The sequence below is a fragment of the Nyctereutes procyonoides genome, unplaced genomic scaffold, assembly GCF_905146905.1.
Source record: "Nyctereutes procyonoides isolate TBG_1078 unplaced genomic scaffold, NYPRO_anot_genome, whole genome shotgun sequence".
Lineage (NCBI taxonomy): Eukaryota > Metazoa > Chordata > Mammalia > Carnivora > Canidae > Nyctereutes > Nyctereutes procyonoides.
The window spans coordinates 36,820,994-36,840,083 of record NW_026575140.1 but is presented as its reverse complement, the minus strand read 5'-3'; the positions used below and the strand labels follow the sequence as shown (position 1 = coordinate 36,840,083).

General features: G+C 38.3%; 1 protein-coding gene across 1 annotated transcript in view; it reads left to right on the top strand.

Moving 5' to 3' along the window:
* The window catches only part of FYB2 (FYN binding protein 2), a 95,790-nt gene that overhangs the window by 32,473 nt on the left and 44,227 nt on the right, over window positions 1-19,090 (top strand). The window contains 3 exon segments of the mRNA XM_055305846.1: window positions 2,946-3,046; window positions 13,980-14,014; window positions 16,484-16,515. Coding sequence (XP_055161821.1) covers window positions 2,946-3,046; window positions 13,980-14,014; window positions 16,484-16,515 — 168 coding nt within the window.

Here is a 19,090-nt window from a genome sequence, read left to right as displayed (position 1 = left end):
TTTTTTCTTCTCTTACTCTTTTCCCTTGTGGTTTGATGTCTTTATTTAGTGTTATACTTGTATTCCTTTCTTTTTATGTTTGTATCTGTTAAAGGTTTTCTATTTGTGGTTACTATTGGGTTCATATATAACATCTTAGGTGTTATAACAGTCTTTTTTAAAAGATTTTATTTATTCATGAAACACACACAGAGAGGTAGAGGCACAGGCAGAGGGAGAAACAGACTCCTCACAGGGAGCCCAATATGGGACTTGATCCCTGGACCCCAGGATCATGACCTGAGCCAAAGGCAGATGCTAAACCACTGAGCCACCCAAGCATCTTTATAGAAGTCTTTACAAGTTGATGGTTGCTGAAGATGAAACACATTCTAAAAGGTCAAAATTTTTACTCCCCTCTCCATGTTTTTTGCATATGATATCATATTTTACATCTTTTTATTTTGTGTATCCATTGACTGTTACTTGTAAATATAATTGATTTTATTACTCTTGTGTTTTAACTTTCATACTGGTTTTATCAGTGACTAATCCACTACCTTCACTATATGTTTGCTTTTACCTGTGAAATTTTTTCCTTTAATGATGTTCTTCTAGTCATGGTCTTTTCTTTCTATTCAAAGTATTCCCCTTAACATTTCTTGTAAATCTGATTTAGTGGTGATGAACTCCTTTAACTTTAATTTGAGAAATTTTTTCTCTCTCCTATTCTAACTATTCCTATTCTTCTATTTCTCCTATGATAACCTTGATGGGTAGCCTATTCTTGGTTACAGGATTTTTTCCTCAGTATTTTGATTATATCACTGAGTTTCCTTAATCTATTCTCATTTTTTAATTTTTTTCTTTTTGCTGTTCAGCTTTGGTGCTTTTGGTCACCCTGTGCTCCAGATTGCTGATCTGTTCTTCTGCATCCTCTAATCTGTTGTTGACTCCCTCTTGTGTTTTTTTTAAGGGGGGAGGGGCAGAGGGAGAGGGAGAGAGGGAATCCTAAGCAGGCTCCATGCCCAGTGTGAAGCCCACTGGCAGGCACCATTTCTCCTCTCTTCCCTCACTCTAGATGGCCAGACACTTGGAACCAGCTCTAAAACTCTTCATCTGACTTGCTAGTATTACAGACCCACCCCATCAAACCCACCTATCTCAGCAGGTACCTTCAAAGCAGCTCCTGCCTAGCCATACCCTGTGCATGGCCCAGCAGAAACAAGTATCATTCCAAAGTGATTTCTGCCTTGGGAAGGAGGGGACTTTAACTTCTTTGAAAGATTTGATGCATTTCAGCAAGGATCTGTGAGCAGTAAATATGTGTACTGGTATGCTGAAAAAAATCTTTGTTTCTCCCTCACTTTTAATGACAATTTAGCTAGAAGATAATTTGATACTGATATCTCCTCTCTCCTTAGCCCATAAGATATTATCCACAATCTCAACCACCAATTGCTGCTAATGAGAAGTCCCTTGACAGTCTGCTATTCCTCAGTAATCTATCTTTTCTCTCACAGAGATTTTACATTTTTCTTTTTTCCTTTGACTTATGCTAACTTATTACAAAGTGTATGAGCGTGGATTTATCATTATTTTTTATTGTTGAAGTTGATTCAATAGAGAATTTATGTTCCTTTTCAATGTTAAAAGCCTTAGTTATTATCATGTGAATACTGACTCCTTTTCATCTTTTTTCTTTTTCCCTTTTAGAATCCCTAGTCTATATATGTTGAACCTTTTCATTCTACCTTCCCCACTGTTAACTTCTCTTTTAATATTTTGCATCTCTTCATCTCTCCATGCTACATTCTGAGTGACTTCCTTAGATCTAACTTATTCCCCAATTCTCTCTTCTGCTGTGTCTAGTCTACTTTTCAACCTCTACATTAAATTTTTATTACAAGAATTAATGATTTCTATAAGCCCTTTCTCCTGTCCCTAAATCTATGTTCTTTTTCCACACCCTTGGAGTTTTTTTTGTTTTGTTTTTTACCTAATGGCTTTTATCCCTTTATTTCTTTGAACATTTTTTTAAATGTTTAAAGTCACTTTCATCTCATTCTGTTATTTAAATCTGTCATTCTGTTATATCTTCTATCTGTGGTAGCTCATCTCTTTGTGTGGCTTGTGGGTTTCTTGTTTTTGTTTTTTTGTTTTTGTTTTTTGTTTTGTTTTGTTTTTGTTTTTGTTTTTTTTGTTTTTTTTTTTTTTTTTTTTTTTTTTTACTACAAGCTTGTTTTAAGTGGGAATTGTTTCCTTTGGCAACCATAGCTGCCTTGGGTTATAGAAGCATCTTTACAGAGTGATTTCAGATTTGCCTTACAAAAGACAGTTGGATTGCAAGCACCATTTTGTCTCTGTGTCTCTGAGATACAGTATACATTTAGAACCCCACCTGTATTTGGTGCTGGGTTTTCAAGTTTCTGATTTCTCATGGGAGATTCTTTTAGCTCCAGCAATCATAGCTGGATAGCAGAGAAGTACACACATATGTTTTATAATTTGTTTAACAGATGAAATGGCATTTTGTGACTCTGAACTTTATGGTGATAGCTTGGTTCTAGCTTCACATTCACATGAGGCCTGTGGCTCAGACTTAACTTCTGACTCAGGAAGTATATCCTCAGCCACCCCGTCATTAGGATTTTTCTTTATCTGTCTCAGTTTCCCTTTGCATGTAATTCTCACCTTCATCTTTAGTTGTGCTTTCCTCTCTATATCTGGCACCTGGAGACTTTATTGATTTCTAGATGAATTATATATTCTTCATATAATTTTTCACATTGTTATATTTTTCAGAATTTCTGTATTTTTAGAGTAGGGGTGGTATGCCTTTCATATAGGTTTAAATCACCATATTTGTCAGACATATTCTTTAATGAAGAAAAAATACAAAAAGTTTTTAAATATGTGGAAAGCAATGTTTTATTTTAAGTAACCTTTTTTTCCATGTTTCTTAGTGCTGAATTTGAAGAACCACATAATTATGAGGCAACAATTTCATATCTGAAACACTCTGGCAACTCCATTAACCTGTGCACTGCAAAAGAAATTGCTGATTGTAAGTCTGCTAAGCCAATTAATATTGTAACCCTGTGTGGAATGAAAATGTGGCAAAAATGGTATTTTCCCTCCAGCTAACTATAAGTTTAAAAATTCACAGCCATGCTGCCCTACCATCTCATTTCTATTTTTTTCCTTGCCTGGTCTCTTAAAAATATAAATAAATCCAGTTGGGCATCAATGCTATCTCACAACTCCTAGTGCTGCCTTCTCTCTACCTCTTCTATTCTCTCCTTCACCAATCTACTTAGATGCCTTGCCTTCTGTAGATATGTAGGAGGGAAAATCAAGATATGGTGATTCATTTTTCTTCCTTCTCCCATAGAAACCTCATCTCTCTTCCTGTGGTGTCTTTCTTGAATTCCCCTGGTAACTCCGTGTGTGGAGAGAGAGATAACAGACTATGAGAATTAGGTCCCTGTGTTTAGTCTGAATAGGAGCAGAGAATTCATTTAATGGATCTGACCACTGGTTCAGAGCTAAGTCTTCCTGCCTCTGGTATTGCCGACAAAGCTCAGACCTTTCTATGAAGAAAGAGACCCTGTCAGGTAAGAAAATGAAGAAGCAGGGACTCATAAAATTTCTACAAGTTTCGGTGCCTTTGTTCTATCTGTAGAATAAGCCAATTCTCTACAAAAAGCATAAATATCTGTGCTGAAATAAACGATATTTTCTGAACCTATACTGTGAGTCATGGTTCTGTAGTAGGTTCTCTCTGTGCATCCCTGCTGATACAGAAATTTTATTAGTCCACTTTTTGAGACAGGAAACTGAGGGAAAAAGAGGTTGAGTTGTGCAGGGTCACATGAGGAGTATATGGTAGAGCTATGGTGAAATGGGCTCAGACTGCCTCCAAGATGCATGCTCTTTTCACAGTTTTATGCTGCTTCCCGTTCAAGTATGTTTTGCTTTCCTGGAAGGAGCGTTAGAGACAGATAATCTGATTTTACTTCTTTATTGCATGAAGAAAAAGTCCAAGAGTCTGGGAAAAGTCATTTGCCTGGGAATATATACATAAGAGGTTTGTAGGGTAATGAGTTAGAATCTATTGCAATTTCCCTTCCCTCCCCTCCCCCCAAGAAATAAAGCATTGAAGAACTACCAGAAAAGCTCACTCTCTCTTTCTCTTAGATTGGGCAAAGTCTAGATTTCCCATATGGTTTATAAAATACTAGCCATAAGACAAGCAACTGCTGTCCCCTCTCATCCCCATATGGAAATATTGTTCCATTCTTGAGGTGTCTGGACACTTGCATCAGAATACGGCTTCTCAGATTCTAACACTTGAAATATGAATCACCAGGGAATCTCGGTTAACATATTCTGGTTCAGTAGCTGTGAGGTTAGAACTTCTAACAAGTTCCCTGGTGGTGCTGACACTGCTGGTTTACAAACCATGCTTTGAATAGAAAGGCTTTGGGCCCCATTTGGACTAAATTCCAACTGCATGCCTTTCTACAAAGGGCTTATAGGGCTATTTAGATGCTCTAGTCAGAGCCTATATTTCTGGATACATGAGGCCCTCAGAATGCCCCCTCTCAAGTGGCTGTCTGAGGTCCTGCTTGAGTCTCTTCTCTAAGTCCCAGGACAGACTGGGCTACAGAGAAAGACTAGGACAAGACAGACTGGGCTGCAGGGAGAACAGTTCATGGGGGGTGGTGTGGGTGGGATTTGGACATATGCAAGGCCCCTTGTCATGTAGGGTAAAGCTGAGGATTGAAAATGGGAAGCTAGACCAGAGACCTGCATTTGTTCTACCCAGGCCACAAATGTTCAAGGTGGGCCTGCCAGTGGACATCACCTGAAGTAACCAAAGAAGGAGCCACTAACTCAAGCCTCCCTTCAGCCTTTCACTGAGGGATTCCTCATGTACTTCATAAAGAGGCAAGTGTTTATGCTGAAGGATAAAGGGCTCAGAAAATAAGCCGCTAATGCAATTGAGAGTAACAGAGCATAGGGTAGCAGAAAGGGAGAGAAGTGGGAGACTAGTGAGGGTGGCAATGGTGTCTTTCTGGCTAGAGAGAACATCCTGGTGGGAAATAGGAATAGCCTGCCAGGGCTGAAGAAACTGAAGAACTACAGCCTGGGATCAAAAGGATCCTGTTACTTATCCCCACCCCTTTCCTTGTTCCTCTTTAAAGGGCCAGGATGCATTTACCCTAAAGGAAAAAAAGAAGAAGAAAAAGGGAGCGAGCTATTTTACCCCCACTTGTACTTATTCATTTGACTATTTCCCCATTTACCTTCCATTATCTTTGTACCACTTACTGGATGAATGACGTCTTAACCTCAGTGTCTTCGTCTATAAAGTGGTTATAATACTTCCTTTGTGGTGGTGTTCTGAGAGTTTGGTAAAATAATACATTTAAAGTCAAGTTAAATTCTGTTTCTGGAAAGATGGAGCATATATACTTTTCCCTATTCCCCCTGATAAGTACAACTAAAACTGTTGGATATTATATGTGAAACAAACATATGAAAACTAGAAGACTCTGAAAAGATGGAAATAAGAAGGTAGACCAGCTAGAGACCTAGGAACCCAAGGAAGAATAGGTGATGAGTTCCTTGGGTTTTCTTCTTGGCTCATATATTCCAGACTTGGAGATAAAGAAGCTGGCAATCCAGAAACACCAATGGGTACAAACAGAAACATCTTCAGCAAAAGCCCATTCTCTCTAGCTAAAGGACCAGAAAAGGGGCAGCCTAAAAAAAACCAGAAAGCCTCTAGACAATAACTGTTATACTCCAGCCAAACATCACAGAAAAAAAACCTGGCTCCACCATACCAGCCAATGCTGAATGGGGAGCCTAGACACTTACCCTCATTAGGCTGCCATTATGTACCCCCAACCCCTCCCCTGAGATGGTGCAGAGAAAGACAAGTCAGAAGCTAGGACTTTCATCCCCTCCAGGAGTAACAAAATTCCACCTACAGTGAAGATCTCATGGGGAGCTTGTATTCCATTATGCCACCTAGCAGTAACAAGATGCCCCTTTGGCTTCCTATTGGGCTGGTGTTAGAGAGGACCTAGCGAAGGATCAGGACTTTCACAACTATCCAGCAGTAAGGAGGCCAAATGGGGAACAATAACAAGCACTCCTACCACTCTTAACCAGGGTATTTTCAGAGAAGCTGAGTGGGGAACTGGAGTGCCCACTCCTAACCAGGAGTAGTGAGGATCCCTGTCCTCACTTGGGTATCGGGAGTCCAAGAAGTAGAGAAATTAGATGTGTACCCTCAGCTGACAGGAAAAAATGTCATCCTATTTCTATCACCAGGAAAAGCCAACTAAAACAGAAGCTTTAAATAATACCCACAGTATCATAACAAAATACTTAAAATGTCCGGGTTTCGATAGAAAATTACTCATTATACCAAGAACCAAGAAAGTCTAAACTTGAATGAGACGAGGTGATCAGTAGATGCCAAAATTGAGACAACTGAAGTATTAGCATATTCTGACAGACTTTAAGTAGCTGTTAATACTTCAGTGAACAATTATGAACATGATTGAAATATTAAAAAACAGAGTTTTACTCTATTTTTAGAAGAAACAGAATATCTCTGCAAAGAAATGGAAGATGTGAAGAAAAAGAAATAGAAGCTTAGAAGTGAAGAATACAATAAGAAAAATTAAAAGCTTACTGGATGGGCTCAATAGCAGAATGGGGAGAGTAGAAGCATCCATAAACTTGAGGGAAATGATTGAAATTACCTAATATGAACAACAAGGAGAAAACAGACTGGGGGAAAAATAATGAATGGACCTGTAGAACTATTATGAAAGCCTTAAATTGTAGTACTGGAAATAAAGGGGAAAGATGCTACTAAAAAAGTACTTGAAGAAATTGAAAACTTCCCCCAATTTGGTGAAAGACATTAAACAAAAGATTGAAGAAGCCAAGAAAATCCCAAACAGGACAAACCCAATCCACACAAAAACATAATCAGACTTCTAAAAATAAAAAGTAAAAAACTTGAAAGCAGCCAAAGAAATGATACATTACCTATAGGTGAAAAACAATTTGAATGACTGAATTTCTCATCAGAAACCATGAAGGCCAGAAGAAAGTGGCACAACATTTTTCAAATACAAGAAGAAAAGAACTATCAATCCAGAATCCTATTACCAGTGAAAATATCTTTCAAGATTGAAGGGGAAATCAAGACATTCTCAGATGAAGGAAAACTAAGAAAATTTGTTCCAGCAGACCTATCTTAAAAGAATGGCTAAAGGAAGCTTTCTAGGCAGAAAAGAAATGATAAAAGGAAGAAATTTGAAGCATCAGTTCAGGAGAAAGAATAATGGAAAGAATACAAATGTGAGTAAATGTGACATATTTCCCTTCTTTTGAGTTTTTAAAATTAAGTTTGATGACTGTGGAAGGAGCCTCGGTGTCCATCGAAAGATGAATGGATAAAGAAGATGTGGTTTATGTATACAATGGAATATTACTCAGCCATTAGAAACAACAAATACCCACCATTTGCTTCAACGTGGATGGAACTGGAGGGTATTATGCTGAGTGAAGTAGGTCAATCGGAGAAGGACAAACAGTGTATGTTCTCACTCATTTGGGGAATATGAATAATAGTGAAGGGGAATATAAGGGAAGGGATAAGAAATGTGTGGGAGATATCAGAAAGGGACACAGAACATAAAGACTCCTAACTCTGGGAAGCGAACTGGGGGTGGTGGAAGGGGAGGAGGGCGGGGGGTGGGGGTGAGTGGGTGACGGGCACGGAGGGGGACACTTGACGGGATGAGCACTGGGTGTTATTCTGTATGTTGGTAAATTGAACACCAATAAAAATTAATTTATAAAAAAAAAAGTTTGATGATTGAAGTAAAAACTCTTAACACTACTTGGTTTAGTTCTAAATGTATACAAAATAAATACAGAAAACCATTATAAGGAAACAGTTAAGGGACATAGAAGGAAATAAGGTTTCTATACTCCATGTAAACTGGTAAAATGTCCATACCAGTAGAACTGTGATTTTATGTGTATATATAATGTCATCCCTAGAGCAACCACTAAAACAACTATACACTGAGATTAATAATTTTTTAAAACTACTATAGATAAATAAAAAATAATTCTAAAAATGTTCAGGTAACTCACAAGAAAGCAAGAAATATCAACAAAGAAGGAGAACATGGAATAAACAGTAAATAAAAAATAAAGGGCAGACTTAAGTCATAATATATCAATAATTGTGTTAATTACATTAAATATAAATTGCCTAAATATGCCAATTAAAAAAGATGGATTAGCAGATGTAAATTTAATCTAAAAATGTAAGTGTGGCTATTAATAACTGCTAAAGTAAACCTCAGAGCAAAGAAAAATACAAGAGATGCAAAGACATTATGTAATGATAATAGGGTCAATCCATCAAGAAGACAAAACAATCCTAAATGTGTGTGCACCAGGCTCCAGAGCTGTAATATATGTGACACACAAACTGAAATAAGAAATAGACAAATGGATTCATAGTTTGAAACTTTAACACCCCTCTCTGCACATTGACAGAACACCTACTCAGAAAATCAGCAAGAATACAGAAGAATTCAGCAACACCATCAAGCAACAGGATCTAATTGACATCTATAGAACATGCAACAGAAGCAGAATACATATACTTTTCAAGCACCCATAAACATATACCATGGTGGACCATATTCTGGGCTATAAAACAACACATTTTGAAAAAAATTGAAATCATGATGTATTTTCTGACCACAATGTAATCAAACTGGAAATCAGTAACTAAAAGATAACAGAAAGCTCTCTTAACACTTAGAAACAAAGCCACACATTTCTAAAGGAAAATAAAAATATATATTGAATGAATGAAAATGAAAATATGTCAAAATCTGCAGGACACAGTCTAAGGAATGCAGAAGAGAAATTAATATCACTAAATGCTTACATTAAAAAAGAAGAAAATCCTTAAGTGTAAGATCCTACCTCAAGAACATAGAAAAAGAAGAGAAAATAAATCTAAAGTAAGTGGAAGGATGGAAAGAATAAAGATTAAGAACAGAAATAAATGAAATTGAAGACAGAAAAGCAGTAGAGAAAAATCAATGAAAGCAAAAGCTTTTTCTTTGAAAAGATCAACAAAATTGACAAACCTCTAGCAAGACTAACAAAGAAACAGAAAGAAGACACAAATGAACAGTATCATGAATGAAACAAAGATATCATTACAGACTCTACAGACATCAAAAGGACCATAAGAGGATATTATGAACAATTCTACATATCTAAATTTGACAACTTAAAGATGCAACATTCCTCAAAAAACTCAAACCACTCAATACTAATCACTTGAATAGCCCTGTAACTTTTATGGACATTGAAGCCATAATTTTGAAACTACCAAAAACTAGAACACTGTATGTTAACTATACTGGAATTAAAATCTAAAAATTAATTAATAAAACATAAAACTTGCAAAAAGACCATCTCAAAGTCTAGGGCTATTCCACTGGAGAATTCTAAGTGTTTAAAAATGAATTAACACCAATTCTACTCAATCTTTCCAAGAAAAATGGAAAAGGAGGAAACACTTACTGATTCATTTTGAGAAACTGGTACTGCCCTCATACCAAACCCAGACAGAAGCACTGCACGAGAAGAATGCTGCAGATTAACATCCTTCATAAGTATAGTCATAAGAATCCTTAGCAAAATATTAGCAAATAGAATTTAGCAAGATATAAAATAGAATTATGCCATGATCAAATGCTGTTCATTTCAGGGATGCAAAGCTAGTTCAATATTCAAAAATCAATCAAAATCAATCAATAAAGTTCTTATTGACAGCCTAAACAAGAAAAATCACAATCCTATCAATCTATGCAGAAAAAGCATTTGACAAATTCAATTACCATTTATGATTTTTAAAAACCCTCAGAAAAATAGGAATAGAGGGTAATTTCTTCAACTTGAAAAAAAGCATTAAAAAAAAAAGGCCTATAGCTAACATGATACTTAATGGAGAAACCTTAAATACTTTCCCCCAGAGATTGGGAACAAGGGAGGATGTCCACTCTTACCACTCCTATTCAACATAATGCTACAAGTTCTAGTCAGTGTAATAGGCCAAGAAAAGGAAATAAAAGATATTCAAATCAAGAATTAAACTGTCCTTATTTTCAGATGACAGGATTACCTAGGTAGAAAATCCCAGGGAATTTACCAAAAACAGAAAAAGTTCTTAGAGTTCCTCTTAAAGTTCTTAGTTCTTAATAAATGAGTTCAGCAAGATCACAGAATACAAGATAAACATGAAGCCCTATTTCTATGGACTAGCAATGAACACACTAAAATTGGGAAATAAGTTCAATCTTTTTTTTAAGATTTTATTTATTCATGAGAGAAACACACAGAGAGGCAGAGACACAGGCAGAGGGAGAAGCAGGCTCCATGCAGGGAGCCCGACATGGGACTCAATCCCAGGTCTCCAGCATCATGCCCTGGCCTGAAGGCAGACGCTCAACTGCTGAGCCACCCAGGCATCCCCTAAAATTGGAAAATAGTATAATATTCAAAATAGCTAAAGAAAGATAAATACTTAGGTTTGAATCTAACAAAACATTACAAGACTTAAATTTTGGAAACTACAAATTGCTGATGGGATAATTCAAAGAAAACCTACATAAATAAATGTGAGAGATATGCCATGTCTATGGATTGAAAAACTCTATGTAGAAAAAATATTCTCCCCAGGTTGATAAACAGGTTTACTGTAATTTCTATAAAAAATCCCAGCCAGGTCTTTTGTAAATATTAACAAGATTATTCTAAAATGTATATAGAACAGCAAAGGAACTAGAATAGCTAAAATAAAAAAAACAACTTTGAAAAAGTAAGAGGTAGCAGACTACCTAATTTCAAGAATTACAGCTCTAGTAATCAAAACTGTGTGGCATTGATGGGGAAGGACACACAGCATGATGGAACAGAATTAAGAACCCAGAGCTGACTCCTACACAAATGCATCCAACTGATTTTTTTTTTTTTACAAAATTGTAAAATGGCATTTAATGGGAAAGATAGCCTTTCGTGGTGTTGGAGCAATTGAATAGCCACAGGTAAAAATAAAATAAATATCAATGTAAGTCTCACATATTCTACAAAGATTAACTCAAAATGGATATTTCTTTCATTCTCTGCCCACCAAGGGTGAGGAATCTAAATTATAACTTTCTGGAGGAAATGGGAAGAGGGAGGGAAGAAAAGAAAGGGAAGGATGATGCTGTTAGCTTTTACTGTCACCATTGCATGACTTTGTCCTTTGAACAATGCCAGGAAAACAAAGACCATCTCCTTGGGAGTGCACAGCTCAGCACTGGTGCCTTTCTGAGGCTTTGCCCTTTTATCCAGAATGTGGGTAAGCAGGATTTAGGCTATTCTAGAAGCTCTGCAGAATTGTTCTCAGAGGTAATCTAGACCAGCCATTCAAACTGTGCTTCCTAGGCCCTAGGACTGTTCTGAGAGGTACTGGAGACTCTTGAGGATAACATCAACTATCATGAGCATACCATGCTCATGAGCAATATTCCATTTAAACGAATGATTCTGTGGCTGGAAGGAAGTTTGAAAACCATTTGCTAATAGAGTGACCTTGGGCAAGTTACTTCACTCTTTGGGCATCTGTTCCTCATCAGTGAAATGGGGTGTCGGTATTGATCATTGTATGAATTAAGTGAAATCATACATTTAAACACAGCATAGTGCCTGCTATCTGTAAGTATAAAAAATGTTATCTGCTTTTTATTACTGTTTTTATATTTTTAGTAATAGTCTCTTCACCCCTTGGAGAAAAAGCCAAAGGCCTGCAAGCTGCAGTCATGTTATGGTGCTAGCAGTTGGAGGGTGCTGAGGACCATCTTGTGATGTGTGTCCTTTTTCCCCAGCTAGAATAAAGTCTTTCAGGGGAGAGAATGGGTTCCAGTGCTGTGGGTTGCATACTCCTCTTATGACTCATTTTCCCTTCCTGAGCCCCTGAGGTACAATCTTTTGTCCTTTATATTCCTTCCTTGGGAGCAGGTTGTGATGGCAAAACTTATCTTTGAAGAACCTCTACTTTGTTTAAAAAAAATGCATACTCAAATTACGAATGAATTTTTCAGTGTGTATTTTTGCGTACTAGCCTTGGCAAGTAAGGTTCCTCTGAGACTTAGTTTCTCCATTTCTAAGACAAAATCATATCACCTCTGTCCCCAGGTAGCAATGAGAAGCAAGAAGATCATGATTTACTAATTCTTTGAAAACCAAAGAATGCTAAATTGGGAGAGGGAAATTATCATTTTTAAAATTGGAAAAGAAATCCATATTTGGAATAGAGATGGAGCAAACTGCATCATAAGCAAATATTTATTACGTGTTAATAACTAAAAGCTTTTAATACAAGCAGTAGCAAAATTATACATTTTGATTCAAAAATCAGTAAAAATAAAATTGTACAATGACTCAAGTTGAAGTGCATAGCATTAATCATTCACAGAGAATTTTATGTGTTTGTGTCAATCATGTGCAGACAGTCCCTAAAGAAAACCTAGGATTTCATTTATTTTATCAGTGGATTTTCTGTGTAGAACAATAATGGCTTCAAAATGCAACACAAGGGGCACCTGTTAAGCATCCAACTCTTGATCTCATCTCAGGTCTTGATCTCGATTCAGGTCTCAATCAGGGTCTCCACGTTGGGCTCCACACTGGGCATAGAGTCCATTTTTTAAGAAATGCAACCTATTTTTTGGTCACTTTTCTGAAATGAAGCTTCAGAACCGTAGCAGCAAGAAAGAGAAGAAAAACAGGGGGAGTCCTACTTATTGTGCACACATATTCATTAATAGTAGGGGAAAACTTTTATAGATGACATTTCTTTTTTTAAAAAAGATTTTATTTATTCATGAGAGACAGAGAGAGAGAGAGAGAGAGAGAGAGAGAGAGATAGGCAGGAGAAGCAGGCTCCCTGCAGGAGCCCCATGTGGGACTCAATCCAGGACCCCGGGATCATGCCCTGTGTCTAAGGCAGGCGCTCAACCGCTGAGCCACCCACATGCCCCTAGATGACATTTCAGCAAAGAAAAATCAAATAAGCAATTTTATTTTTAAAAAAATCACTTTCTATACAACATCTGGTCCTCTGCTAGATATGTCCCATTTCTTACATCATCTCCTTTAATCTCCCCATTAACTGTGTAAAGCAGGTACTAATTGACTGCATTTCTCAAATGAGCAAATCAAGTCTCAAGAAAATGAAGTAATTTGTCTGTAATCCCACAGGTTCCAGGAAGTGGTAGGACTAAGCTCTGAACTCACATTCTTGCTACTTCTTGTGTTTGTTAATAATTAAGGTTGGCATCATCTCATTCAATAAAATCCACAGAACTATCAGAAAAAAAATCAAAAGGAATTCAAACCTTTGTGGGTGGCCAGTCTCCTCTTTTCAAGCTGTACTAGGGGAAAAAAAAACAGTCACGGAGAAAAACACTTACAAGCCTAAAATGGAGTTCATTTTGTTGAAGTGGGATCTAGGCTCTTTTTGGAGGGGGAATTTTTTTCCCTTCCCTTTTCTTCCAAGTTCCCTTTAGGATTGCAACCACTGAGTTTCAATGCTGTCTCTTAAGCATGGAGTATCCATCTATTAACCGAGACAGGAAACAGATTATTTCACGTGTTTTCACTGACCATACATTCCATCCTGGAAATCCCCAGAGAGATGAAAGCCAGGATCAGTGACCCGAGAATTCCCCCAAACCACACATACAAAGCCTCACACAGATCCATGTTCTGAAGGTTGAGAAAACTGAATTATTCAGCCCTTCATAATTGCTTGAATCCTGGGTGCTGTAGGAAACGGGTGAAAAAACTGTCTTTGATATGATTCTTTTTCATATTTATTTTAGCAACTTATGAAGTTGAAATTGAAGAACCTCAAAAGGTACTGTTTCCTCTTTTTACCAACTTTATAACTACAGCAGGTATACAGAATTGACTGTAAAGTAGTTTCTTTTACGAGCAAAGAGAAAGGTCTTTCTTTGTTTTGGTTCCTACCCCGCCCCCAACCCCACACCCCCCTATTCCTGAGGCTTTTCCAAGACTCCAGCTGCTAAGACTCTGTAGCCTGTAATAACAGAGATAGAAGAGGTGGTGTGGGGGGGAGGGAGAAGCTGGTCCTAATCCATTCCCGGCCCCTTATCTATGGCGGCCAGCATCAACTAGCCTTTAATAACGGTCCCTTCAGAGAGAGGAGTGCTGTGACACAAGCCAAATTTGTATATTCTGCGCTTTCATAAGAATGACCAGCCCTCTGAAGGCACATTTTCTGGCTCCTGGTGGGCACAGTGCTAGGTGCCACTTTGGAGCGGCTTGATTAGGGCCCAAACAGAGTCCCTGCTGGCCTCAATCCCAGCTCCTGCCTGTGTGATCTTGAACCTCCATTTCTTCACCTGTAAAATAGAGATAATAGAAGTTGCCCACATCTGAGGTCATTGTGGGAACGAGAGTAAGGTAAATTCAGGTAGACAGTTTGACAGTAAATGCCCGCATCTCTTCCAACATTTTACCTCTCTGAGCTCCAGTTGTGTCTTCTGTAGAATGGTGTATTCTTCACAAGGGCAGGAAGTATATGCCCTGTGGTTACCACATCTGCTGTAGTAGATGCTCAATAAATAAGGGAGTTTACACCTGTTTCACTGAATTGCTGAGAGAACTCAAAGTAGGTAAGCTCCTAGTACAGCACCTGGCACACAGTAGGTGCTTACCTCATGTTGTAATGGGTCAATTAAGGTTCAGTCTTCTCTCCCGAGGTTCACTTAGTCAAGATCTTTCATCTTCCTGCTTGTTTTCTTACCCCTATTGGAAAGGCCCATTCATTTCTGGATACATTTTCTAGCTTGAAAGCTATAAATGATTATTCTTATTAATGAGAGTAGAAACATTCCATTAAAATGGTTCAATTATCTGGCAACATCTCCAAATAATAAACCTTTCTGCACAAGTGACCTCTGTAAATAACTAGAGTTTATCCGATTCAAGAGAAAAAAAGCATGAAAGTATTTTTAACTTTTTTTCTAAGATTTATTTATTAGAGAGAGAGAGATGGCAGGGGTAAGGGCAGAAGGAGAGAGAGAGTCTTAAGCAGACTCCCTGCTGAGTGCAGAACCCAAACATAGCACTCAATCCCAGGACCCTGAGATCACAACTTGAGCTGAAACCAAGAGTCAGATACTTAGCTGACTGCGCCACCCAGGAACCCCATATTTTTAACTTTTATATCATAATTTTCAGATGTCTATTGCATTCATCTCAGTATTCTTGTCTGGGTCTTACCCTGTCTTGATGACATGGAATCCTCTGGAACATAACAGACTGAGTGGGTACAGCTCATGCTCTTCTTTATGTGATGCTCTTAGCCCTTTGTTAGGTGTTAGGAGCTAGTTTTTTCACCAAGGCCCCACAAGTCTGTCTGTAGTCACTGCTGTCTGTTCTCTGACAGTTATTATTTCTTTGTCAACATCTTTGTGTCTAGCAGGGAGTCTTTCACATGGAAGAGCATCACTTGTACAAAAGTGGGAGCACTTAATCCTCAGTGTTCCCCAGTGAGCTAGTATCACTGCTTCCATTTTACAGGTGAGAACTGGAGGCTCAGGGAGGTTAACCCTGTAAATAATATAGTAGAGGTCCATCTGACTTATCATTCTACCCCAACTGCCACCAGTTTCTTAGAATTATATGGAAAATAAAAACCAGTAGTCCCTGAATGAAAGCTGGCAGGGCTTTCCTCAAAGGAGGGCAAATGAGCTAATAGACTGGTCTTGGTGGCAGCGTTTTCAAGGCTGAGCTATTTTCTGTTTTCTTCAGCATTTTTATCTAGATTCAAAATAATGAATGAATCAGATCTATATGAAGACTGAATAAATGAGCCATGTTGTGGTCACTGGGACATAATCTTAACAGTGCCAAATCTAGATCATATGAGAGCTGATTTCAGATCAGAGGGTACATGACCAGAAAGGGAGACTTCCTAGCGTGACTGATACACTTGTGTTACCCCTTCTGCCCACAGAAACATTACTCCAATATCACAAGCACATATTTTCCCAAATGATTGGAAAGCTTTCATTCTACAGATGCATTCCTGGAAAAACATGCAGAAGACAATTCTTCTAAGTCAGTTTATACATTGCCTCTGGCATGTACTATAACTTTGGGAATTCTTGTTTTCCTTTCACACTGACTTCAGCTCCACTGGCCAGGGTTCCTAAAATTTTCTGTTGTCAGTGTCCACTTTGTCCTGAGACCTCACCTGCTTTGTCTTTTGGTCAAGTCTCTAATGATCTGTAATCACACAACAAAGGCATGGTTTGGATTGGTTTATGAAAATGACCATTTCCATCTTTCCTTTCAGCCGTGGAAGAGTGGTCTCCACCCAGAATTTAGGTGAGTTTTATCTTCAAATAAAGCATCGATCTAACCACTGACCCCCTGATGGCTTGTTTTTCTCAATGGGCCAGCTATGCTTGCAGAAACTGACTCAGGTCAGCCTCCCCAGCACTTCATAAGGTACCTGGTACAGAGAAAGTACTCAGGTGTCCTGCCTTGTTCTAGCCCACATCACACTCATCAGTAAACACTTACTGAGTCTCCAACATGTGCCAGCCTCTTGCTGATCACTGGGGCAGTAGCAGTGATGGGGACCTGGCCACTAGCCCCAGGGACTCCTGGACTGTGGGAATCACACAAATAGGCATATAACCATCATGTGATTCCCAAAGAACTTAGTTTCCAAAATGTACCATGCTGTTCCAAGTTTCTGTGCGTTTGCTCCCTTAATTCATTAATTCACCCAACTGAATGATCTGGCGAACACCTACTGACCATCAAACATCCCCACCTGTAAGAAGCCTTCCTAATTCCCCTCCTTCAAAGAGAAGTATCCAGTCCCTTTTCTGTAAGGTACACAGTTTGCACTAACATCATCGTGTGTCATTTGTTTGCTAACACGCCAGTTCCTCCTTATTCTCCTCCCCCTTTTGCCACCTTGTCTGTGAGCTCCTTGTGAGGAGGGCCTGTGTTTTCTTGTTCTTGGTATTCCTGATGCCTCTCATACTTCTGGGTCCAGCGCAGGGCCTTGGTAAGGGCCATGCTCTTACTCGGCTTTTCAGAGTCTGTGTCTACCATTCTTTCCCTGGAGTTATTTCTAATGCATTAGAGTAATCATGGTTGGTGAGGTATGGAGAAGCAAGTATCAAAGCTCCCTTGCTAAGGCTAAAAATACAAGCATTGGATCATGGGGGAAGCCTGTTTCATTTCTCTCCTTGAGTCCTGGCCTGCCTCTATTTATGTTCCCCATAATTACCCTCTAGCATGGTGCTGAGCAATTGGTAGGCACATATCAAATGATTAATTCAATGCTTCTTGAGTTTTTGTTCAGTTGCTACTAGATTCTAAGGCACATAAATGGAGAGAATATATTCTCTGCCCTTGGTTCAAGATGGGCATGGAAGCCAGAATGGTTGGGGGTAAGAGGCTATATGGAGGGGCAAATGACCATATAAGTAAAAAGTTAAAATATAATATAATCACTGCTAAATAGTTATAGAAGCAGAGATGAGGCTCTGTGCATGATTTCTTGAAGAGTTGACAACTGAGTTCAATCTAGAAAGACCTGTAGGAATTGGCCAGGTGAAAATGTCAGAATGTATGTTCCAGGCACAAGGAAAAGTGTGAGCAAAGACATAGTGTTCAACACTGTGAGGTTTGTCTAGAACTCGACAAACAAGGATCATGCCTTGGGAGCAGCAGGAACAAAGCCAGGGGAGTATGCAGAACTGGATCCAGGCCTGCACTCCCTAATTTACCATTTAGACCAGTCCTGTCCAATGGGACTATAAGGCAAACCACTGGCGTTATTTAAATTTTTTCTAGTAGCCATTTGTTAAAAAGTAAAAAGAAACAAGTAAAATTAATTGTAATGCATTTTATTTATCCTAGTACATCCAAAATATTATCATTTTGACATGTAATCCATATAATAACTATTACTTGAAGTATTTTATAATCCTTTTTTCATAACAAGTCTTCAAGATCCAAATATTTTTTATACTTACAGCTCAGTTTGGACCTGATACATTTCAAATGTACAATAGCTACACGTGGACAGCACAGATTTAGACTTTATACTATAGGTCAGGGGAAGCCACAAGAGTTTCAAAGCAGAAATAACATATTCCATTCCCTCATGGTATTCCTAGGAGTCACAATATTGAATTTTTAAAAAGATTTTATTTATTTATTTATTTATTTATCATCATTCATTCATTCATTCATGAGAGACACACAGGGAGAGAGAGGCAGAGATATAGGCAGAGGGAAAAGCAAGTTCTCTGTGGGAAGCCTGATGTGGGACTTGATCCCAGGACCCTGGAATTATGACCTGACTGGGAGGCAGATGCTCAACCACTGAGCCACCCAGGTGCCCCACAATACTGAATTTAATTTTATAATTATTTATGGAGATCCAGCTATGTCGAGACTACCAGACAAGAACTGAGGGGCAAAATGGATTACCAAGGGCATATACATCAACAAGGCAGCTAATGTTTTAGGAGAAATACCAACAATGTGCAATGAGAACCTAAGAACTGGGTAATTCTAACACAGCAAATGCTTCAATGAAGAAAAGGACACCAACAATTACTGTGGGTCCACTATGTGCTCTGAACAGTACTAGGCTTTCAGCATTTTACTCACATCTCAATTCTCATGGCAACCATTGAGATTCGCATTGTGACCTTTCATTTATAAAATGAGAAAATTCGAATTTTTAGAAAGGCTAATCTCAGACTTGTGGGAAGACGTATGTATAGTGGGCTCCCTCACAGCCCCCAATCATCACGAAACTGCATATGGCCTTAACAGTGGGCACAGTGCTCAGTAATTAGATGAATGAATGAAACTCCTCAAAACTCTCTCCATTGTCTTTCAGAACATTACTATCTCTGGTGTTTTTCCT